This window comes from Phlebotomus papatasi, chromosome 1, assembly GCF_024763615.1.
Source record: "Phlebotomus papatasi isolate M1 chromosome 1, Ppap_2.1, whole genome shotgun sequence".
Taxonomy (NCBI): Eukaryota; Metazoa; Arthropoda; class Insecta; order Diptera; family Psychodidae; genus Phlebotomus; species Phlebotomus papatasi.
In genome coordinates, this window is record NC_077222.1 from 90,639,635 (window position 1) to 90,664,413 (window position 24,779).

At 35.0% G+C, this 24,779-nt stretch overlaps 1 protein-coding gene across 2 annotated transcripts in view; it reads right to left on the reverse strand.

Moving 5' to 3' along the window:
• The window catches only part of LOC129809651 (cell adhesion molecule Dscam2), a 171,546-nt gene that overhangs the window by 124,799 nt on the left and 21,968 nt on the right, over positions 1–24,779 (reverse strand). The window contains exons 4-15 of one of the 2 annotated variants that reach the window (XM_055859648.1): positions 23,164–23,302; positions 18,232–18,393; positions 17,477–17,656; positions 17,190–17,351; positions 13,235–13,396; positions 12,917–13,087; positions 12,608–12,775; positions 12,325–12,495; positions 11,921–12,094; positions 11,640–11,801; positions 11,346–11,519; positions 8,448–8,597 (exon numbers count right to left, since the gene is read on the reverse strand). In XM_055859648.1, the coding sequence (XP_055715623.1) occupies positions 8,448–8,597; positions 11,346–11,519; positions 11,640–11,801; positions 11,921–12,094; positions 12,325–12,495; positions 12,608–12,775; positions 12,917–13,087; positions 13,235–13,396; positions 17,190–17,351; positions 17,477–17,656; positions 18,232–18,393; positions 23,164–23,302 (1,975 nt within the window). Of the gene's footprint in view, positions 1–6,350; positions 6,475–8,447; positions 8,598–11,345; positions 11,520–11,639; positions 11,802–11,920; positions 12,095–12,324; positions 12,496–12,607; positions 12,776–12,916; positions 13,088–13,234; positions 13,397–17,189; positions 17,352–17,476; positions 17,657–18,231; positions 18,394–22,267; positions 22,430–23,163; positions 23,303–24,779 lie in introns of both variants that reach the window. The other variant, XM_055859649.1, reaches the window with a different exon arrangement.

Here is a 24,779-nt window from a genome sequence, read left to right on the forward strand (position 1 = left end):
TTATCTCCCATATTCACTTTAGGACGAACACTTCCAACAGGTTCTAAAAAAAGAAACAATTGAAAGAAGACCAGTCGGGCCAGTCTCTACTAAAGATATTCACTGAATTGTTGGGAATAGAGTGACCCTAGCCATAGAAACTTCATTTGTAGTAAAGGACTTTGTGAATAGGCTCTACTCAAAAATAATTTCTGACCACGCCTTCTTTTAAAGTTATAGACAGACGAAGAGGTTGTTTTTATTTTTTCTTATGGTTAATAAGACACTAGATCACTACCCAATGAAACCATGACTACGATATGAATAGGAGGCGGGGCTTAAAGAACAGATCACGCCCCCAGTTAGACTCATGACAAGAACGAAAAATCTAAAAGGATAATCAAAGCCGCAGAATTTTTATAGAACCTTTAACTATCCTACAGGACAGTGGATATAGAAAATTTAAATGAGGAAGATGAGATAAATGGGTGTGGTTTCTAAAGGAGCGTGTCGTTTCTTTTCTTCCTTTTGCACAGCATTCTTAACAAATTCGTTCAAGATAGAAAAAAATAATTTATGATTAGAAAAGTTTCAGTTTCGGTACTACTGGATCACTACTCAGTGAAACCATGATGACGATTTCAATACGGGCGGGGCCTAAAAAACAGATCACGCCCCCTAGTTGGACTCATGACAAGAATGAAAAATTTTAGGATTATTAAAACCGTAGAATTTTTATAGAACTTTTAATAATCTTGTATAACAGTAGACAGAAAACAAAAAAAATAAAATAGGAAGATAAGTGGGCGTGATTTCTGAAGGGGCGTGTCATCTCTTTTCTTCCTTTTGCACAACACAAGAAATTCGTACGCAATTCTTTTGGTGATAAGAAAAGTTTAAACCTCGGCAGGTTAAATCACTATTCAAATACTTTTCTTACTCATAAGAAATAGGTACTTTAGTCAAGGAGTGAATAAGTGACTGTCAGAGTAAACCGAAATGGCGATCGGCAAAATTGGCTGATCCGGAGTTAAAAATTGACAGATCGGTACAATTTGGCCAGAAATCTATAGATCGGCATAGCACAAATCGGCAGATCGGCATGATTTTAGCAAAGAATCGACAGATTTAAATATCCGTGGGCTCTTATGAACTATAGCGTTCCTTTATTCCCCATATCTATATTTAAAAAAAAAAAGTACGTTTAAACTCATGTGACTTGTTTAAACCGTGTGGTTCGTTTAACTTCGTATCACGGAATTTCTACGGAAATTCTGCCGAATCGGCATACCGCCACGAGATCGACAAATCCATGCGACATCAGGAAATCGGCAGAATTTTTACAATACATCGTTACATCGGCACTAAAAGTGAACCGTGAGCGGCAGAGTTATCTACCCCTTGACTTCAGTTTTACATCTTTCTCTGATTAAGTAAAGCTTTCAATGCTTTAAATGTTTCTAAGCTTCAGACAACCAGTAAAGGCTTTTTAAGCATAATATTTTCGTTTAATATACTTAATTTTCTTCTTTCTTAACGTTTTATAATTCCTTGTTCTGTATGGGGTTTGTGGGAGGCGTGGCCTATTTTTTCTTAATGGTAGAATTATGTAAGCCTCGGTCATAATTGAATTTGTAAGAGTGACCTGTCCTTTCCTTTTATATCGAAAAATCAATAAAAATCGTCTTTACTCAGCTTAATAACTTTACATAACCATATCGGGGGCGTGGCCAAAAATTAATTTTGGGAGGAGCTTATTCAGTAAATTCAATAATATCCACAAATCGATAAAACATAGTGAAGAAGCCATCTGAAAGAACTTTTAATTACCTGAAAACAGGAATAGGAAAGGACTGAGCAGGACATAGTAAATTAACTCCTGTGCCAATTTCTGCATTAACCACAACAAAGCCAATCTTCTCGCCCATATTCACTCTAGGACGAACACTTCCAACAGGTTCTGGAGGACATTAAATCAATTATAAAATCACCACGAAAAAAAGACCTGAATTGTTGGGCAAGAGTAACTAAACCACGGAGTATTTAATTGTGATTGAATTACCTGAAGACTGGGATTGGGAAGGATTGAGCGGGGCAGATTAAATTCAATTGAGATGAAGCATCTACGACAACAGCCCCAAATTTATCACCCATGTTCACTTTGGGCCTGACACTTCCAACAGGTTCTTAAAGTGGATAAAATTGAGTTTTCAGATTAATTAGGTCATAAAATTTGTCACCCAATTCCTGAATGTCGGGACAAGGGTTTAAGAGAATCTCTGGGAGAGAAAATTGAGATTGTTAATTGCAGAGAGAACGTCTTACCGAAAAACTGGAATAGGATATGATTGAGCTGGACACATTAAGCTGAGAGTCTTATTGAATTGTCCCCGAGCCACGTTAATTTCATCCGCTAAATTGACTTTAGGACTGACACTTCCAACAGGTTCTAATCGATTACACAAGAGGAATAAAAATTAACCATCTGACCAAAATAACAATGTACTGAATGTTGGGATGGGTTCAAGAAAAACTCCCTGGAGAAATTAATAAAATCTTACCGATAGGCTGGCGTTGGGTAGGACTGTGCAGGACACAAGAGATTCAGGGTCTTCTCAACTCTTGCTCGAATCATTTTAAATTCATCACCGAGATTAACTTTGGGGCTAACACTTCCAACAGGTTCTTTAAATGAATGTCAAATTCAACCAAATTACCCTCTCAAATTTAACTTGAAAGTCTTTCACAGAAAATCCCTGAATGTTGAATGGTATAACATCACAAATTACCAAACACAAGAAATTGGACAATTCTCATCAATAATTCAGTGCACGCTTACCGAAAGGCCGGTGTTGGGAAGGATTGTGCAAGACAGAGTAAACTAACACCACTTCCCACCTTTCCACGTGTTATCTTCAATTCATCCGCCACATTGACTTTGGGACTCACACTGCCCACCGGTTCTATAAACAAATTCGACTTGAGAATCAATTCCCTAAATCAACCTGAATGTTGAGCAAATGGACCTCTATTGCATTCGAATTCGAAGGACATCTTACCGAAATGCAGGAACTGGGTAAGACTGAGCAGGGCAGAAGAGATTAAAATTGTGGCCACTTTTGATTTTCTCAACAATGAAAGAATCGTGAGTGTTTACTTTGGGAGCAACACTTCCAACAGGTTCTGGAAAAAATGTTTGAAAAACGTTTTGGATGGGTCAGAGACAAAGAATAATTTCCATTTTGAAGATGGATTTTATGCATTGAAAACAAAAATTCCCAAAAATTGGAAAAATGCAGTTTGTCTTAATCACTGAAAAACGGAAATTAATTTGTTTTTATTTTCTGAATAGTTTAATTTTCAGTCGTAAAATGTAATATTTGGGATATATTTTTAGTATTAAAAAAACGAGATGAAAAGCGTTTTCGTACTAATTCTTTAATCCTTAAACCCCAAATTTAAGTTGATCCCCGACTTGTTCCATAAAATCGGATGGTAACACGTGTTTCAGACTATACACACTTAGCACAATTTTCGAACATATTCAATTTTCTTTATATATAAAAAAGATTTAATTGGCTTTCAAAATCGTAACTAATAAGAAATTAGAGAAGTTAAGCCAAATGGCTAAATCTTAAGTATGAAGCAAGTATAAATGATCAGCCTCAACTGAGACTTTAGGAATATAGATATAGGTTCCTTGAATAAATTTTCTTTCGTGATAGTTTACCGCTAAATTTTGTAATTCAAATATTCTAAAAGATTAACCCGAGTGTAATAGGATCTTTATTGGTTCGAAAAAAAATCAAATTACTCAGTAAATAATTTCAAGTGGTCAGTATAATTGAATTTTAGTCAATGACAAAATAAAGAGTAATCACAAATTACTATAAATTAAATCGAATAATATTAAGATTCATGACTATTTTATTTTGGCTTAAGGGGGAAACTCAGGTGTCTCGGGGTTTTATTCACGAGTGATTATAGGATGGACATCAAACTATCGTCGCGAATCAGTCAATCTTCTGCAGTTATGAGGGAGCTTGGCAGAAGCCTTATGAAGAAAACCAAGTTTAGTTGTTCGGCTAACTTATCGATTTTCAAAACTGTATTCATTTCTGTTGTCACGTATGGTCATGAGATTTGGGTAATGACCGAAAGTATAAGATCGCGAGTACAAGCTGCCGATATGAGGTACCTCCGGGCGGTTAAGGGAATCACTCGCCGAGTTCAAGTAAGGAACGCAACTGTTCGTGAGGAACTAAGACTCGAGGAGTTGCTTCTTCGGGTCGAGAGATCACAACTTCGATGGTATGGGCATATTCAGCGCAAGAATAGAGAAAGTTTCTCCAGAAAAGCTATGCAAACCATTGTGAGGAGGTCGAGGCCTCGATGCAGACCTAGGACCTAGGACAAGGTGGCTGAATCAAATTCAGAATCTTTTCTTGGAACGCCTTGTGATCGAACCCGGATATCTTCCTGATTTGGCAGAGGATCGACAAGTGTGGGCTTTTCTAACCTAGATGGCCTAAGCCCGCGACCTCAATAGGGATAAGTGGTTAAAAATTATGATCATGATGATGAAAGTCATAAATGTTAATGTGTTAGTCAGACGAATCAGCCAATTTCAGTATGATTTTGTTAGAAAAAGGTATCATCTTTCCAAAGATCATAGATCCGATTGCAAAATTGATTTTGAAGTACGATAAATAGGACTGCCAATAGGATTCTACTCAATTTAAAATAATATCTAAAATTAATTTAATCAGCAATGATTTAATTGAACGCGCTACAATGTGGCAAATGTGGAATATGTTATCTTACGTCCTCCGTCCACTGCCGTCTTAGCATTCTTGCCCAACCATCAGATCAAAAACGTTGAAAATTTTTCGGAAAATCCAACTATATTTAATGGAACAGTATTCGAAGGATCCACATTATTTCAACAAACACTTGATAATACATAAATTTTGAAAAATATGTTGGTCATGATTAATATTTCCTAAAAGAAAAATATTTTTAAAATGAGATTCAAATTGTTTTTTCTATATTTCTTGCTCGAATTCCGCTTGAAACTTTGAACGTTTATGCGGACAGAATGATGGATATCTACGGATTTGTGACCTGGCACTTTTTCCCTGGGTTTCCCTCGATCTAATAAACTTTTTTAAATCCCGAATCCAACTGAGTTATGCCCTGGACACATTTACGACTTAATCCGAGAGAAAGCTTAACTCTTTAAGGATGAGTGGGACACCGGTGTCCCAATCGTCTTTAAACGGGTTAACGTAATTATGATCAAAATAGTGATTTGACTAAATTCTCATCAATTTCCCGTTAACTAAGTCGTCTCTCGACTTAAGCCAAGATACAGATTAATCAGAAACTGATGGAAATGTAATATGATCATTATTTTGATGACAATTACGTTAAGCAATCTTCATTTAGAAAACTATAATGCAATCCCTCTAATGTATTTTCTTACTACTTTTGCTTTTATTGTTAAGGCAATATTCAGTAGTTACTAGTCTCAAGAAAACGTATTTCGTAACTGAATTTTATTATCGTTGGAAATAAGACAAACTGCATTTCACCAAGAATCATGAAATAATTTCCAAGTCACTGTACAATAAATTGTCGCATAAAATCCAAAATCTTCAAATAAAATTGCATGTAGAAGTCTTGTGAGAATATTCTTCTTATGATGCCAAAATGCTGAAGCAAAGTACCCAATTAGCCAAAAACTTCTGCACTAAATTATCAATATATGAACACTCACCGGAAAGCTGGCACCGGATACGATTGTGCTGGACAAAGTAAATTCAAGCTTGCATTGACCCGACTTTTTTCCGCAATCAGAGTGTCATGGACATTGAGTCTGGGAGCAACACTCCCAACGGGTTCTATATTTCCAAAACAATTTGAGGGAAAGAAGCAAAGAAATAGAATTGTGACCAATTGTGTTTCCTAAAGCCTCGAAATATTGGGATAGGGAAGATGTGCAATAAGAGTGAAAAAAAAATCTCGACTTTTTGCTCCTCACCTAAAGGACGACACGGGAAAAGATTGAACAGGACACAATAGTGCTAGACTGCTATTTCGTGCCTCTGCAACATTTCTCGTTGTGTCGCCAGACATCAATTTGGGTGCAATACTCCCGACTGGCTCTGAATTGCAACAAGTGTGTTAGAATGGAACTTATCGATTTTCCCTATTGCTTGCCATGTATGAGAATTCGTTGGGATGGAAAACCCATTGAGTTCGCATAAAACATTCAGTAAAAAGACCGTAAAACAAATTTCATGAAATTTGTAGTCCACTTTTTCCCTCTTTTCTCCCTATCTCTTCTTCATTTTCTATATTTTCCTCACCTAAAAATAGCCACAGGAAAAGCTTGTGCTGGACACAATAATGTTACAGAATCATTTTCATGATTCACGAGGACTTTTATATCATTGCCTGACATGAGACGTGGCATTACACTTCCGACTGGTTCTACAACACGCAAAATACAATGCAAATGATTTGTAATGTACAATAAATTTAGCCTCTTGGTAATTTAGCAATCTATATATATATTTTTTTTAGAAATGTTGGGGTAGGATTTGCAAGAGAAATCTTTAAAAATAGAGAGTCCAGAGATGGTTTCGAGGGGCTTTTTTGCACAAGTCCAAATGAAAAGTGTTACAAATGCCGAAAGTTTGGCCACATACCGATAGATTGCCACAGGAAATGCTTGTGCAGGACATAGGAGAGTTACACTTTCTCCTGATTTCATGTCAAAACTACTTGTTTTTGAAGTTGAAGAGAATTTCGGAGAAACTCTTCCAACCGGTTCTAGAAAAAAGACATTCATAGAAAAAAAATCAATTCAACCCATAATCCCACTTACCTGGACTCAAAAAAAAGTGTTCAAAAGGAGAAAAACGGAACAAGGACAAATGTGGGAAAAAATCATGGAAAATGGTAGGGAAGGAATTTTCTCTTGTGCAAGAAGTCGATAGCCTCTTAAGTGATCCAATTTCAAGTGAATTATTGAAAAGCAATTAAGAAAAATCTCTCGGGTTATTTCTAGAACAAACTCAATAAATTGTGAAAATTTATTAGTTGACTTTAAGAGTCTTTCACTTGCACTTTCTCAAGTATTTTTTCTTTTATTTTCAAAAATTTAACACTTTTACTTTCCGAGAGAGCAATTTACGCGAACGCAACAGGGTACCCTATCCCAACATTCAGGCATTTAATGATCTTACACTGAAGGCTCAACAATTTTCTGAGACGGCACTCAGAACACTGATGACCAACAGCGATTCTTAAATACTATTACATAAATTTAGCATGCAATTCAATGTTGATCTATTGAATTAAATTGACGAAAAATGGGAGGTGCGTGTCTCTTTTAATTTTCAAAGTTAACAAAACGTGTTCACGTGCTTGTTCACACGTTTAGTGAACAACCGCGAAAAGTGAGATGTGAAGAGGCCAATTTTCAGCTGAAGAAAAGTGACAAGCACCTCCCACGTTTCTTTTTTTTCTCTTCAAAACAATAATTATGATTAATTTTTATAGAAATGGAAAGTGTCCAATAGATCTTTTTTACTTTTTCTTCTCTACACAGAAAATAATATTTTGTAAACTTTTTACTGTGCACTTTACAAAATGCCCGTAGGGGAAACTGGGGCACCACCAAACACGGGGTACCACCAAACACTAATTTTTATTTCTGAACTACTTGGACTATCTCGACCATTACTGCAGTAAACAATCATCTCTATAGTGCCTATAAATTCCTATAGGACTTGTCCTCAGAAGTCGAATATCTGATTTAAAAAACACAGTGTTTGGTGGTACCCCGTGTTTGGTGGTGCCCCAGTTTCCCCTAAATCGTATAATCCATTAAAAATTTGGTAAAAGTTTGTATTTTTCACAAACATTGTTTGTAATATGATCACTTGATGAGCATTTTTTTTTTCTTTTCACTAATATTTCTTAATCAATGTTCGTTAAAACTTAAAAGAATGTTTGCAAAATTTTGTCATTTGTTCGTGAAGTTTTCTTAGACTAACAAAAATATACGAACAAATGTTTGTAAAGGAACAAAAAATGCGCATCAAGTAAGTGCTCAAGTTACGAACAATATTTGTAAAAAACAAAAAGATTTTACGAACTTTTTCTGGGGTTCACCCACGCAATTTAAGTTCACAAAAATTTACGAACAATTTCACGAAATATTTTTTTCTGTGTATACCAAATATGTTTTTCTCATGCATTAAATTTTATTTAACAAATGACTTCCACAATATCATTTTTTTATCTTTTAAATCTTGGCTCCATTGCAAAGAATTAATATTCTTTTTTTTATTGTATAAGAATGAATAATAAATTATCTTTAATGTTTAAATGAGCCACTCTTTTACTTCAAAAAAAGTACTTGTTAATTAATATGAGTAATTTGCAAGAATACTTACCCGTGATCACCAATCTACCCTTGGTAGCACTCAATCTAGTCTCTCCAGTTAATCGATGCTTTGTGCGACATTGATAACTCTTGTAACCGTCCTCAGGTCCAACTTCGCGAATATGAAGCTCTCCAGACGGCAACACCAAGTATTTACCGTCTGCAGAAGGGTGAGAAAAACAATAAATTAGAACAAATTGGTCTGTAAAACCATTTAACAATCAAACAAACATGCAATTAATTAGCAACAATTAGCGATAGAAAAGTTAATAGTTCTTGAACTTGACAATTATTGGTTTCACTCTCTTACTTGACTGAAAGGTTTTATAAAAATGTGAGGTTACGTTACACTTAACCTAAAAGCAAAAAAAAACACCACGATCCTATACAAAACAATTTGTGAGATTGTTTGTAAAAGTTTGTGAATTCCTACTGGGGATTTACGGAATGATTGTTAATCATAAAACCTACTGACAAGTTCGTAAACGTTTGTAATTTTTCCACAAACATTTGTTCGTAAATGTTCGTAAATACGCAGAAAAATGTTTGTAAACTTTTGTTATTTGTTCGTAAAGTATGGACAGGAAAACAAAAGTCTACAAACAAAGGTTACTGAGAGAACAAAAAATGCTCATCAAGTGATCATGTTACAAACAATGTTTGTGAAAAATACAAACTTTTACAAAATTTGAATTTTTGTCAAATTGGTAAAAGTTTGCACTTTTTGACAAACATTGTTCGTAATATGATCACTTGATGAGTTTTGTTTTGTTCTTTCACGGACCTTTGTTCGTACATTTTTATTCGATTGACTATACTTTACGAACAAATGACAAAAATTTACGAATATTTTTCTGGGTATTTACAAACATTTACGAACAAATGTTTGTAAAAAGAGTACAAACTTTCACGAATTTTTAATGAGTTATATGATGCGTAAGAATTTTGTAAATCCCAGTAGGAATTCACAAACATTTACAAACAATTTTACAAAATGTTCTTTTCTGGATATTTAAAATGGAAAAATAACTTTTAAACAAAGTTAATAAAGAGATTCTTCTTTAAAATAAAAAGAATTTAAGATAAAGAGAACTAGTTCATAAATTAACCTTTATGTGATACTTAATCTAAAATTATTTTGTCAGTTAAATTTAATAAAAAAAAAATAATAAAGTAACTTAACATGTGTTTTTAAACAAAAACTAAATCTCTTTTTAATATAAACTCTCGTAAATAATAAGTTTAAAGATCTCTTATGTTTTTTTCTATAATTTACCTCCTAGTAAACTATTTGAAAGTAAAACAATTATAAAGAATAACTCTTATCACTTTAATTGTTCTTCAAACACTATAGATTGTAAATTAAAAGAATTTTTAAATTTTATCAACCAAAAATTAAGCTTTTTTTAAATAGGTTAAGTCCAACATAACCTCACATTCTCAAATAACTTTTGAGAGAATGAAGCCAAATAAAAACAAATTATTGACATGCATTACGTTAATTAAAATTTCTGTCTTTTTTATTTTTGAAAAATGAATTATTATAAGCTAGAATGAGCTGTTTTCAGAAGAAAAATTGGTAAAATTATTTCTTTATATTTGAAGATACTTGTGAAATGAGGATAAAATAAAAGATCAGTAAATTACAAAATTTACATTTTTTTAAAATATTACTTTTAAAAAATAAATAAAATATTTTCTCTCTACTTTTTGAATATTCACTCCCCAGCGAGCACCAAATACTAACCGATTTCAATTCAGCTGAAAACATGTATTTTTAGCTGAATTCTGCTAACCTTAAAACGACACACGCGAGGAAGTGCCACTTCCATATATTTGGTTAGCACTTTTTGTTCGAGAACTGCTGACCGGTCAGAGTATCATCGGTTAGATCAACAGCTGTGCTAACTGCATTTGCTTTATGTCTGTATCCGTTGTAAATGATGCACCGCTGCTTGGCGCTTGCAACGGATGCAGACACAAAGCGAATGCAGTTAGCACAGTTGATGATCGAACCGGCGATATCTTTGCTGATCTGCTCAGCAAAAATATGCTGAAAACGCTGCTTTTTCAGCAAACTGCTAGCTGGGTTATCAAAAATCAAAAATTTCATATTTAAATGCTTTTAAAATTCTGAAACTCAAAGTTTTCTTATCAATTATCTTTATTTTAGACAGAAGAAGCATTATCTACACAGAATTAAATATTTAATCCTATAAAATATTTCAGTCTAATCGCGTTCACTGATTGGATGAAACTTTGAAGGTTTTGAAAACCTACAAGCTCCAGTAAATCAGACAGTGCGATTGGACTAAAATATTTCGTAGAACTTAATATTTGATTGAATGTAGATAAAGCATTTTAAAAATTTTGAAAATATTTAAAAATAAATCTATATGGGGAAATAGGGCACCTTAGAATCAGTGCAGCTTTGAAATTGGGTCTTTTCTCCTATTTACAAATGGAACTGGATCTTACCATGATTTAATTTAGTTCAGCAAACCAATTGTGAAGGTAAATTTACATTATGATAAAGCATAGATTCCATTAAAAGGTAGGAGGAAAATCGTTTTTTAAAAGTTCTCCAATTCAAAGGTGCCCTCACTTCCCCCTATTTTATTTAATTTGAATTTAACAAATATCTTTAAAAATCTTTCTTCTCCATGCAAACATTTTAACTTTCACAGCTCATTCTACTCAAAAAAGCAAATCTACAAGCACTTAAACCTATGGGAAGGAGGATCATTGGGATAAAGGTAAGCCGTGAGGCTCATGGAGTATTTAGGATCACAGGAAACTTCAAGGATGGACAATTGAACCGAAAGATAAACCACCGAAATTCGTGCAGATTGAAAGAATTAAACCAAAAAAAAAAAGAATTGATAATCCGAAAAGCAAAATCAAGTACCGAAAATATCTCCTGAGAGATTCTCGGCCACAAGTTCCTCCGTTTCATTTTCAATCCACGCGGAAACCTCCACGAAATCAGCCACAAAGCTGGGAATGTGGCATTTAACGATGGCCGTATTTCCTCGTAAAACATGTTCATCCATCACATTGACGGAGTAGCTTTGAAAAATAACTGAAGAGGATTGCAAATGTTACATAAATTTGCGTGATTTAATTCACAAAAAAAGGGATTTCAGAGAAGGAAGCAATGGAAGTATCTTTTAAATTAGCCTTTTTCTTTGATATTATATACCGAATTTTGCTTCCGTGGAATAGACACCACCCTCTGTGTCTGTCCATTCAATAATCTCAACATGATCAGACACAAAAGAAGGTATGTTGCACTTGAAAATGGCCACATTTCCCTTTATCACGAAAACATCATACACCTGAGCCTCATAGTATTGATTGACAACTGCAAAAAAGTTATCCAACAAATTCAAATTTAGATAACACAATTTTAATAGGACTGATAAAAGATTTGACAAGGATTTCGGGAAGCGGCGTCAGTGAAAATTTATTTGTATAAAATACCAAAGTTATTCTCCTCATCAATTGACGATGTTATTTCGAGGGTTTCATCCAAAATCCACGCGTCGATCAACACAAAATCCGCCACAAAAGACGGCAATAAACATTTGAGTATCGCTGCATTTCCCCTCAGAACAAACTCATCATTCACTCGAGTTTGATAGAATTGGTTGACGACTTTAATAAAAATAGAAAATAAAATTGATTTGAAATTAAATCCCTGTTTTGAAATAAATATTTAAATCATGTGGGTTGCGCCATCTTTAAAATGCTCATTTCCTATTGGCTAATTTTTATCCCACTTTATTCCAACGGATTATCCTAAAGAAATTTAGATAAAGTTAAAGGACAAGTGTTCTAGGATAATTGGGAGAATTTCAAACAATTTTGTTTTATGAAGAAAATACCCAAGTTGTTATCCTCAATTGATGAATTAATTTCAACAGTTTCATCCAAAATCCACGCATCGATTGACACAAAATCAGCCACAAATGATGGCAAGAGACATTTTAGAATAGCAGCATTTCCCTTGAGAACGAACTCGTCAATAACGCGAGTTTGATAGAATTGATTGACGACTTTCCCCAGAAAGAGAAACAAATAAGAAATACATTTAAAAAACAATTCAGGACAAATAAAATCTGAGGATTCATGGGATAGAGATTGCAAATAATCTATTTTCTCTAATACCCATTGGTTGATCATTTCCCGGATAATAAGTCTTTCCCTGTGAATCCATCCAGAGATCCACAGATACAAAATCCGCCACAAAAGACGGTACCTCGCACTTCATAACCACAGAATTTCCCCGAATAACATATTCATTGTCCGCTTCGGCTTCATAAGGTTGAATAACAACTGTATCGAAAGGTTAATAAACATTTCTTGTAATAAATCGAAAAAATAGGGAAATTGTGTATGTTTTTGTGTATAATAATGGAAGGAAATGGGATTTTTAATGACCCTTCTTTGAGCTTCTGATTAGCCTGATTCTTTTACCAAAGGTACTCGTATCGCTAGAGTAGGTTAATTCCGTGCCATCTTCAGCTACCCAAGCTTCTACGTAAACAAAATCCGCTACAAAGGATGGAATCTTGCACTTCATCACAGCCGTATTTCCTCTAATAACGTACTCATTTTCCGCTTCAGTTATGTAGAATTGGGTCACGACTTATACACCAGAAACAAGACAAAAGAAAAAAGGCTCTTTTATAACTCAACAGGCAAAATGAATAATGAATTATGGGGAAAAATCCCACAGGAAAAAGGAAGTATTGGATCAATCCCATAAAATACCACCATGTAAAAAAAAATAACCATAATTTTCCGTTGAAACTAGAACAAGTCCATCTTCATCCACCCAGGATTCCACTTTAACAAAATCCGCCACAAAGGATGGAATTGAACACTTTAGAACGGCAGCATTTCCCCGGATTACATACTCAGTGAGAATTTCCGCCTCATAAAATTGATTGACAACTGAAAGGTGCAATTGCACATTTTTTTTTTAGATGAATAAAAAAAGATTATATAATGCAAAAAGAGGAAAGGTGCATTATAATGCGATATATAGAGGGAGAAGGCTCATAAGGATTTAGATCATTTTACACCATAAATGTCTCGTGCACTTTTGCGGTATTCTCTAACCATAATTGTCTGTAGCCACGAGTTCATTGCCATCCTCATCAATCCACGACTCGACTTTAACAAAATCCGCCACAAAAGATGGTATTGAACACTTGAGCACTGCTGCATTTCCCTTTATTACGTACTCCATCAAAATATCCGCTCCATAGTATTGATTGACAACTTAAAGACAAGATAAGTAATCAATCACTAAATCACTTTAGGGGACTTTAGTTCTTCATGATCTACCACATGAAATATTTCTAAATTTAGAAAAAAAACATTGATAATGTACTTAAACCTTTGTGCTTTATTTTTAGGATTTTTTCAAAAAAAACAACATCTAATAAGAGCCTTGACAGACTTGAGGATTAGCCGAGAGACGGCTCAGAGTAATTATATTCGAAATAATAGTTAAACCACGTTTCTATCAATTTCTACTAAGCCGTATCTTGCTTTAAGTCCTAAGTGTGTCAAGGAGCTAAGTCTGCTTGGTAAAGCTCCAAATAGATTCAGGCTGATCCTCGGAAATATTTAGCCTATAAAATTTGACAGTAAAGGATTAGGTAAAGGAAAAGTATACAAAGGACCTGCAATCGGTAACTCCAAGCTCACAATGTATCACAATGTGGAATAAATCTTTACTGCTAAATTTTGTAGGCTGAATATTTTCGAGGATCAGCCTAATGGCCCAAATAGACACAGGCTGATCCTCGAGAATATTTAACTTTGTAAAATTTGACAGGAAAGATTTATTCCAAACTGTCATACACTGAGGACTTTGGATCATCAATTAGAGGTCCTTTACATAAACTTACATTACCTAATTCCTTTGCTTTCGAATTTGACAGGCTAAATATTCTCGAGGATCAGCCTAAGGGCCTTGACAGACTTGAGGATTAGCCGAGAGACGGCATAGCGTAATTATATTAGAAATAATGGTTAAACCACATTTCTACCATTTTCCACTAAGCCGTCTCTCGGCTTAAGTCGTAAGTCTCTCTTAGAAACTCGATGTTTGAACTCAATTTTTAGTCCAAACTGGTACGACACCTTTTACGACTAAAAGCTTGGGAATTAAAAATTGAAAACAGTTGACAGCGCCACCTAGAGAACGTTTCTCCGATAGTGGCTCGGAAAAGAGGGTTGACAATGTCAATGAATTCCCAGCATATTTTACATTATCTATTTCGTAGAAGTAGTCAGTGGCAGAGAGGAACTCGTTTCACTTACAGGTGAAGTTTCGAAAGATCAGTTTCGAAAGCCAAAGAAAGTTTCTTTTTTACTTCTCGTTTCGTCCGTATAGTGGCCGAAGTATTTCCTATTCGAATTTCTAAATTCGGTGAGTGTTAAAATGTAGGGTAAGTGTGCCAAATTTCGACATAGTTGCAAATAAGCATCAAAGTCCGAAGTTTGAAATATATCATTTTTTATACAAATTGTAATTTTCCGTTATTTCATTTTCAATAGGGTTCTTTGGTGCCTTGAAAAATATTTTATCATCTTTGTTTTCTTTAAATAAAGTCCTAAAATACTGAAAAATGAATAATAATATAAACATGCTGTGGGTAATATTTCGGACAATTTGAGTGTAATTTCGGCCGCCTTGTTTTTAAACACGTTATGTGAAACAACTGATAGAAATTTAAAAATGTCGCATACGAAACGAGTTTAATATGTAGTTTACTACGTTTATACGAATCAGAAACCTGAGATCTTGTGTCATTTATCCTTAAAATTTACGCATAGTGACTTTTCTCCTATTAACTGTTCTAAGACCCTTTCCATACCAACTTTATCATAGAGACAATGCTTTTTTATTTAATGAAAATAAATAAGAAATTTAGTGGAGCAAGAGATGAGGCCGAAATAATAAACATTAGCTCACTGGAAAAACATTCACAAGATGTACATTTTTGTACACGAAATACGTGATACAGTTGAGAAATTTCACTTGGATTAAAGAACGGTTCACTATTAACTTAAACAAAAACAATCTTTAGTGAATACTAATCAATTTTAATAAATAGTCTCGAAGGAAAATCATTTGTACTTCACAGGCTACTATATAATAAAATAAATAATGCTGGCACAACATTCCACGAAGGAACAAGGCCTTCCCGCAAGGGGATTTCTAGACAAGCATTATTATTTTTTCTTGTACGGGATGAGGTTGTCAGTCCCATGCCCATGGAATCAAGTGCAGTGAAGCTCACTGGATGCAATCCGAACACCTTTAACGCCAGAAAAATTCACAGGCTACTAGCAGCACAAAAGACCTGTCATATTTTTGTAAGACTCTTTCGACCCAGAAATTTCAATGACACAATTTTTATTCAAATTATACCCAATTTTTAAAGATTTTTATTTTAATACATTCTAAAAAGAATAAATCTTTAAAAGAAAGCAGAATTTCTTTGACTATTTGAAGATTAAATCAATAATTTTAGTTAATTTTCTTGCTTGGCCGAAGTTACATTCAAAGTGGCCGAGATTTGAAGCTGGCCCAAATTCGGCACACTTTATCTATTATTTGCTTTTTTTTAAGCAATAAGGTTCACTTCATTATAATCCCTCATGATCATTGAATAATTATTCTTAACAACTTCCCAGTGTGATATTTCATAAATTTTTCTCCACCTTGTGGAAAAATTTAGTTTAAAAATTCGAAAGTGACTTTGAATTATTCGAACATCAACGACTTTTATTTATATAAACAGAGTGCGTTCACCTTTTGTCCAAGACATTGGAGTATCAAACTACAGCAGTAAATGGGAAGGGAAGACTGTGCCAAATTTCGGACATGCTACTGTCCTTAAAGATTTGTGCTTAACATACATTATTGTTAATTAGTTATTTGGAGACTTAAAAAATAGTTTATTATATTAGCTAACTTTAAAATTATTTTCAATACATTTAAAATTGAATGCGCGTTATATTAGACACCAAATTTATCGAAGTACCTTGCCCTTTTGGAACTTTTCCAAGAATTTTTCTACAACATCTTGTTCGAAGAGGCGACTGACTTTAGAACAAAAAATACTAAAATTTATAATAATTTGAGTAAGAAAGCAAGTGTCCGATTTTGCAAGCTGTTCGAAATTTGGCACAGTTCCCCTATTTAAATTTAAATAAGCCTTTTTGTAAATTTTTAAAAATTGGGATGTACAAATCTTAGAATTGAACCACAAAGCCCTACATCGTCGGTAAAGTCAATCAACATTGTACAGGCGCTCTATTAGTTTTTGAAAATTTGAGGAAGAAAAGAAGTGGGCGAAATTGCAAATTGTCCGAAATTTGGTACATTTACCCTACATAATCCATTAGTTTTGCTATATCGGGATATTTTGAGAGACCTCTACCCTTCCCTAAATAGCTAATTCACACGAAGCTTGGATAGAACCTTCCATCGTTTTTTTCAAAAGTTTATTCGTAATCTAGAAGCTAAACAGTTGAAGATATCAACTTATAGTTTTCAATTACCCCCACCATGCAATCGTATAAGTCAGCTCTTAATTCCCAATCATTAAAATAAAAATCCTCTGTGGTTTTCTAAAATGTTTTCGGTAAAATAAATAGGAATTTCGGAGAGGAATTCATGTGGAATTTCCTAACAAATAAAATCTCTCTCGGTTTAAAAGTGTACCAAAATTGTCTGCTGGCAGGAATTCTGTGCCATCGTGCGCCACCCACGCTTCAACTCTCACAAAGTCTGCCACGAAAGATGGTATAGTGCACTTGAGCACAGCCGTATTACCCTTAATTACATATTCAGACACAACTTCTGCCTCGTAGTATTGATTAACCACTGCAACCCAAAACAATGTGCAAAGCATAAGCAATGGTATCAATCAAGAAGCAAAATTATATGGGATAGAGGTTTTGGGAATATTGGTTGTTGACACATTTCTCCAAATGAATAATCTGGCCAACCCTTTGAATTGCCATGAAAACTATCCATAGCTGATCCATAAGTATTTCCTGAGTCATCCTGCCACGACAGGACACTCACGAAATCCGCCACAAAAGATGGTATTGAGCACTTAAGTACAGCAGAATTTCCCCGAATAACATATTCATTGTTAACTTCAGCCTCATAGAATTGTTGAACAACTTGAAGGATAAATAAAATTTAATTGACGACTATTTGCAAGCCAAAATATCAATTAAAAACGATTAAAAGGAATATTTTCGAGTCCCGCTTTTATATAGAAGTATTGAGGGCATTTCAATTTAAAAGTTTAAAAATAGTTGTTGTTTTATTTTTGCAACAAAAAAAACAGAATTTCCAATTGAAATGAAACTTGGAATCACTTTCAGCATTAAATTGCGTGAATTGAATAAATGGGATCATGTTGGATGAAATAAATTGACTTTCCACCACGTTTCTCACTCAGAATATTGTATACATCATGGCTTATAATGAATGCCTCAATGGGAAGAACTCTACTTGGAGTTCTTTGCATTTTTCTATCACCCTACTCTCTTATGCTACAATAGAATGTCACATAAATAAATCACATTGCGAAATAAATAAAAAAATGCAATAAAATGATCAAGTTTTTCTTCTTCTCGAAGCTAAGCTGGAGGAACTTTGTGAATGGAGTGTGGATAATGGATATTTTCATCTTTGTCTCTCTACATCAATGTCTTTGAATTAATTAGAGGGATGTTCTCCAAGGAATTACCATAATCCATTTTCGGATGAAAACTTTCATTTTGATCGGTGTGCCAGGAAACAATTTCCACAAAATCCGCTACAAATGACGGAATTTGGCACTTCATCACGGCTGAATTGCCACGAATCACATACTCTTTATTGACATCTGTGTCATAGTACTGGGAAACAACTGAAAATGATCATAATTTGTGATAAATGCACGAAAATTAGAGAAAAAATGCCTAAAAATGTTTAATGCGATTCTGAAGGGTAAAGAGTTATTTTAAGGCTCACTTTTTATGCACTACGTTTATGTTTCATACTAAACTGTATTCATGAAATTTGTAAAACAAAAGTAAGTTAAAAATATGACGTGAAATCCATATTCACGAAATAAAATTAGGTCCTTTCTAAAAATTAAATAAGCTCCGCCTAAGAAAACCATTGGTCACGCCCCCTATATGAAAAGAGGATACTGTATAAGGCTGACCTCTTATAGACCACGCCCTCATGAATCTTCTATTGGAAAACAAATTGAAGAACGTTTAGGGAAATCGTTAATTTAAAAAACGGTTAAATTTAGTTGAAAAACTACAACTTTCAAGTTGTGAAGCCCTTCGCCTATCATTAGTTCAATTAACACAACCGGTGACCACAATTCAACAAAAGACTTTGAACGGTTGCTGAAAGTTAGCAAAACCCATTTCACTCTACCTAGTGAAACGCCCAATTCCTTCCCGGACTCCCGGAAGACGAAAATACCCTTAAAGAGGCACTTCCAAAAGAGAGTGCACTCTCGAAGCTCTCGAGGCGCAGTTACTACACCTCTCGTGTCGCTGCTTGCCACCTTCACACTCAGCGATTGGCCGAAAGCAACCTTATGGTTCGAATACAACGAACATCGCCACAGTGAAGTTGGAGAGAACGATCCTACTTTACTGTGTTGGCGGGAAACATGACTACACTAGAATATTCTGGCTAAGGTCTTTAATCGTAGACTTAATTCTTCGAGGATGAGCATTAAAACGTCAGCTCCCAGCGAGTACTGCTTATTACGGTTATTAGATGAGCAAACTCGAATTCGATCTACGATTCCTAACCGGTCATTCGTATTAAGGCAATTTATGTAATTAAGCAGTAATTACAGCAGCTAACCCTTAGCTGATTCTTTCCATTCTGAAAGGCACGAAAAGACGCGAAGCAACTCGTAAAAGATGGAAACGCAGTGGTCCTCCTGATCGTGCTAACTTTATTAGATTACGCAATAGAGTTACTTCACAAATTCAAAGAAGTACAAAATCATACTAATAACGCTGGCTTGATTCTAATTTAGATATTGCAACCAATGCTCTCGGGGCAGACCTAGGACAAGGTGGCTGAATAAAATTCAGGATCTTGCGTGGGAGCGCCTTGGGATCGAACCCGAACATCTTCCTGAAGTGGCGGAGGATCGACAAGCGTGGGCTGCTAATTTGGATGTCATGGGCCCGAGACCCCAATAGGGATAACCGGTTGAAAATGAATGAATGAACCAATGCTCTATGCAATAACATAAGGCGATTTGGTGTGATAGTCTTTCCGCTCTGTAATTATACGAGTATCTGGTCTTGATACAACTGAACTAAATAGGTAGTTCACCTCTAAATTGGCGACTGTTGGCATTTGTTCTACTGATTCTGCCAGTCATTCTACCAATTCTATGTAAAACACTTAACTTCATCATCACTAACCTCTTCCTATCGAAATCTGTTCATACTTGGATTCTATGCGTCATCTTGATGAATTACAGTCAGGATTTCACGCTGGGAACATTACTACTTTGTGCCCAATTTGACATTGACCGATCTCTGAACAATCGTAACTTCGTCGTGTTACTTCTCTTTAGACTTTTCCAAAGCTTTTGATAGGATCTCTCATGATCTCCTCTGCTTCAAATTTTATGAGAAATTTAATTTATTCTTAACAGTGTCTCTGATTGCGTCTCACTCAGAGGATTAGAGAGAGTAGCTATCGAGGAGCCTGTTAAAAGCCAACAGGGCTTATTTCAGTCTATCAAGAGTTTTCCGGTCCAGAACGTTAGACATAAAGACTAAGCTGCTATTGTATAGGACAGGACTGTAATCCTACCAGTCCTTACATAATCGTCTGAAACGTGGGTCCTCAGCAAACAGAGTTGCGAACTCTTAGCCGCGTTTGAGAGTAGGATTCTACGACGGATTTTTAACCCCGTATATGAAGAGGGACGATTCCGGAGCCTAAACAACCATAAGGTGTATGAGCGCTACCGAGAGGTAACAGACGTCAAGGAAATACGCCTCAATAGGTTCCGGTGCCTCAATAGACCCAACTTGGAAAGTCTTCAGGGGCAGAATTTATGCCTCTAGGAAACGAAGCAGAAGAAGTGCGGAATTGGAAAACAGTGGTGCCTAACAGGCTCGAATGGAGACGGGTCCTGAGTCAGATCAAGACCAGCAATTGGCTGTAGCGTCGGTTAAGTAAGTAAATAAGTAATCCAGCTATCTAACCGAAACTTTTAGCGACCTAAATATGGTATTAGCTCGCATCGAGATCCGGACAATTGAAAATAGGCCTATTTTAAACCATAAAAAAACACGGATTCGAGATCGCGAATCACACCTCTCACAATTCATGGAAAACCCATTCCATTTGTTGAGAAAGCTCACAGTTTTGGCGTCATCTTTAACTCGTCGTTTTCTTGGTCACACCATATATTTTATATGAACTTAAAATGGTTTACTGATCTGAACAACGAACGCTACAGTAAACTCTCAAATTCGTGCATTTGGGACCGAAATGTCACCCGAATTAGGGAGAAATTCGGGCAACAAACTTTTTGAAATGCAACAATTTTTTGTTCATCTGCATGTACATATTAAGTTTACATGCTCATATTAATTGTAAATTTTATGAAAGTCTCTTAACAATGCAAAATCACATCACAACTGAGACAGAGCATGGCAAATTGGAGCATATTTACTTCATTCGATAATCGTAATCGAACTTCAAAAATGTCAATAAACTTTTTTCGAATTTAACTGCCGCCCGAATTAAAAAGTAGCCCGATCTTAAAAGAGCCGAATTAGCGAGAGTTTACTGTATCTGTAACTTTCCATGGCTATGTTAGTTCTTGGTCCCTGTGATCATACTCTTAGCATCATAACATACTGGTGGGCTGTGATCTCCCATCGCTACTCCGCCTGAGAACTGTATCATTCCTTTTCCGCTTGATCATTTCTGGGAGGCCGCTAAACTTAGCTTAATTTTTAGTTCTTGGAGCCTAAGCTAGATTCGACTACTTTTGGTTCCTAGAGCTACCTTCAATCAGTTTTTTCGTACGGTCTTTATTAAGGTGTAGTAATGCTTAACTCCTTAACTCACTTCCTCCGAGTGCCAGATTATCTATTGACAGATTAGCGGGGAGTTCCGATCTCAGTCTAGTTAATCATTTTCATTTAGTCTATTTATTATTTGTTGAAATTTCAAGCAAAGAGAAAATATTAGTATAGCCACGGTCTCTCGGAGACATTTGAATTTGTATTCATCACCTATCTAGAAAGATTGGTTACAGCTCTATGAATCACGATATTTTCGTTTTTCTTGTTCGTTTTCTTCTGGATGCTTGGTCTATTTTTTAATTTAGGGTAGAATTAATTATGTAGGCTTTTCTGGGTTTTGTTATACTATACCCTTAATCAACAACAAATTTAGACAATTTGAAGTCAGCTCTAACTGCAAAGGAGGGCGTGACTTAAAATTACATTGGGCGGGGCTTATTTTCGAATTCATCAAGTTTATCTGAATATTCAGTTTAATGTTTTGAAAGGATCAAAATACACTTTCTTGCTTTCAAAGCATGTTCGCAGCCCTATTCTGACTACAACATTATCATGTGTGTAGCATAGAATTTGTGATAACCTTAATTATATAGCATAGAGCCCTAAAACTGCATTAAACTTTTAAGTAACGCATTTAAAAAAAATAATTAAAAATTAAGGATGGGATTTCCGGAGGAAGGAGTCAAATTAAAACTGTTTAGAACGAACCAAAATCTCCACTTGGGGAGAAATTCTCATTCTGATCCGTATGCCATGAGACAACCTCCACAAAATCCGCAACAAATGACGGTATGAGACACTTCATGACGGCTGAATTTCCCCGAATAACGTGCTCTTTGTTAACATCAGCCTCATAGTACTGGGCCACAACTATTTGGAGGCAATTTTTCGGGGAGAAGCAGGGTAATACAAGAAATAAGAGAAATCAATGTGAGATGTCCTGACATCTTTAAAAATAACATTTGGCATTTTATCTCAGCATGACCCCTTGCACAGAGTGTTTCAAAAAGAGGCGACATATGACATGTTAACTTCTCACTCCAGTGACTATATCACCCATGTAATATCTGTCGTGTACAGAAATCAATGGGAGCCTCTGTGCAACTCAATTGAGGCAAAAAGTCATCTAAAATGCATTTATCGAGTCACACAAATACTAAAATGGGTTGCTGTAAAGAATATTACTTTATAGTTTATTATAAGCGCTGTTCTCTGGAGATCCACCAAAAATTTTTCCCCGCATAAATTCTTGTTAAACATTCCTCATTAAAAATTTGTTTTTTTTTTATCTGCAAAATCTCGCAAAAACTTTAACGAATTTCTTCTTTTTTTTTGCTTCTAAAAATCCCAACTGCAAGGCATCGTATTCTCAAATTCAAGTCACGGGCAGTGAATAAAAAAAGCCAAGTGGCAGACACGCTGCTGTTGTCTGTGTTGGACTCCCAGAGCAGCGGAAAAAAGTCAGTGTATAGTATCTAACATAATTCATATGAGTCACCCGTAATTGTAATTAATTCGCTTGGTGGATGTCTCCAAAGAACAACTCGCGCTCTCATCGAATATTTTGTCTAAAAGTGTCAGTGTTCCGGACAAATGAAACTTACCAGCACGAACATTCACGTCTCGAGATATGATGGATCCGATCTGATTCTTCGCCAGACACGCATAGACTTGAGCATGCACCTCCTGACGGTAGTCTTCAGCTCGGAATGGTGGGAAGACCAAATTACCATTGGGCAGAATCTGCAAATTCAATCACCAGTAAACAATTTAATTGTGGACTTTGTTGGCGGGATGGCAACTCAATTTCCTCCCCATCAAATGCCAAATTGTCTCTCACATAGTTGAAAAGTTGTTAGGTAGAAGATCTACATGGGCATTAGAATTTGTAGGGTCATATACCCCCTTATTGACCGTTTTAGCAAGATAGTTTTTTTTTAGAAATGCTTATTAAACGCAATTCAATTTAATTTATTTAACTAAAAACATACCAAAAACGTGTCATACACATTCGTGTCCTCAAAATGAAACTGTCCTAAGCGCATTAAATTTGTATCAGAATTTGTTGCTAATGACGCATCATGAAGCGTGCGTCGTTTGCTACGATTGTTGAGACAAAGAAAATGCAGTTAGAATAGTTTCATTCTGAAGAGACGATTTATAAGTAGTAAAGGATTTTAAGGAATAAGAGTGGAGGCCATATGACTCAAGATAAGTCACTACTTTCGTTTCCAGGTATGCAACTCCATTATAATGACACCTTATAAAAAAAGAACAAAAATTGCGAAAATTGCAACTCCTTGAATAAGGCATATCTCAATTAGTATAAAAAATTCATTACTCTAACAAGAATATTATGCGATTAATTAGCCATAACCGCTGTTACAAAAATTTAATCACAAATCCAAATTTTTAATCAAAATTTTCATATTTTATTAAAGGCTTAAAATTAAATTAATAAATACCTAATTTAATAACATGGTAATTAAAAGTAGGTTTATTCTTTTTTACCATCCATCATTAAATTGAGTAATAAAAAGCCCTATAATTAGATAGATAATGCCATACTCAAAATTATGCTTACAATTACTATAGTAATTACACAGAATTTTATGATTCCTTTTTACCGTGTTTATATATTGATTTACTAATTTTATTTGACTATTTAATTAAATAATTACACTCTTAAGTGAGATATATTAATTTGTTCTGTTTTCTAGGTATTTTCGGGAAAGGACTTTACCGGGTGGATGTTAATAATCTTATTTCATTGTTATTCAAAATATTGGACCTCAAAAATTGGGCAAGGGAATGTAAGGCAAAGGAAGGCAAGGGAAGGTAGGTAAAGGTAGGTGGGGCTACTTTGAGCAGTGGGGCTACATTGTTATACGGTTTTTTGGTATATTTCTAAAGAAAACTGCGTTTTAACTTGATTTAATTTAGGTAGACAAAACAATTGTGGATTTAAATGAATTATTTGTAAAGGCCAGCTTTATTTAGAAATAGGCGAAAAAATCGTATAATAATATAGCCTCATAGCTCAAAGTAGCCCCACCTCCCCCTATGGTACGCACGCACGAGTCTTCGAACAATACGATTTTCTCTTAATCTCAAAAAGCTGTTTCTGATGCATTTCTTAGCCACAGGTAACTATAAACCACATCATTTTCACTGCAAAAACAGACAGCCTATCCCTTTTTTTCTAGGTTCTAGGTCTCAC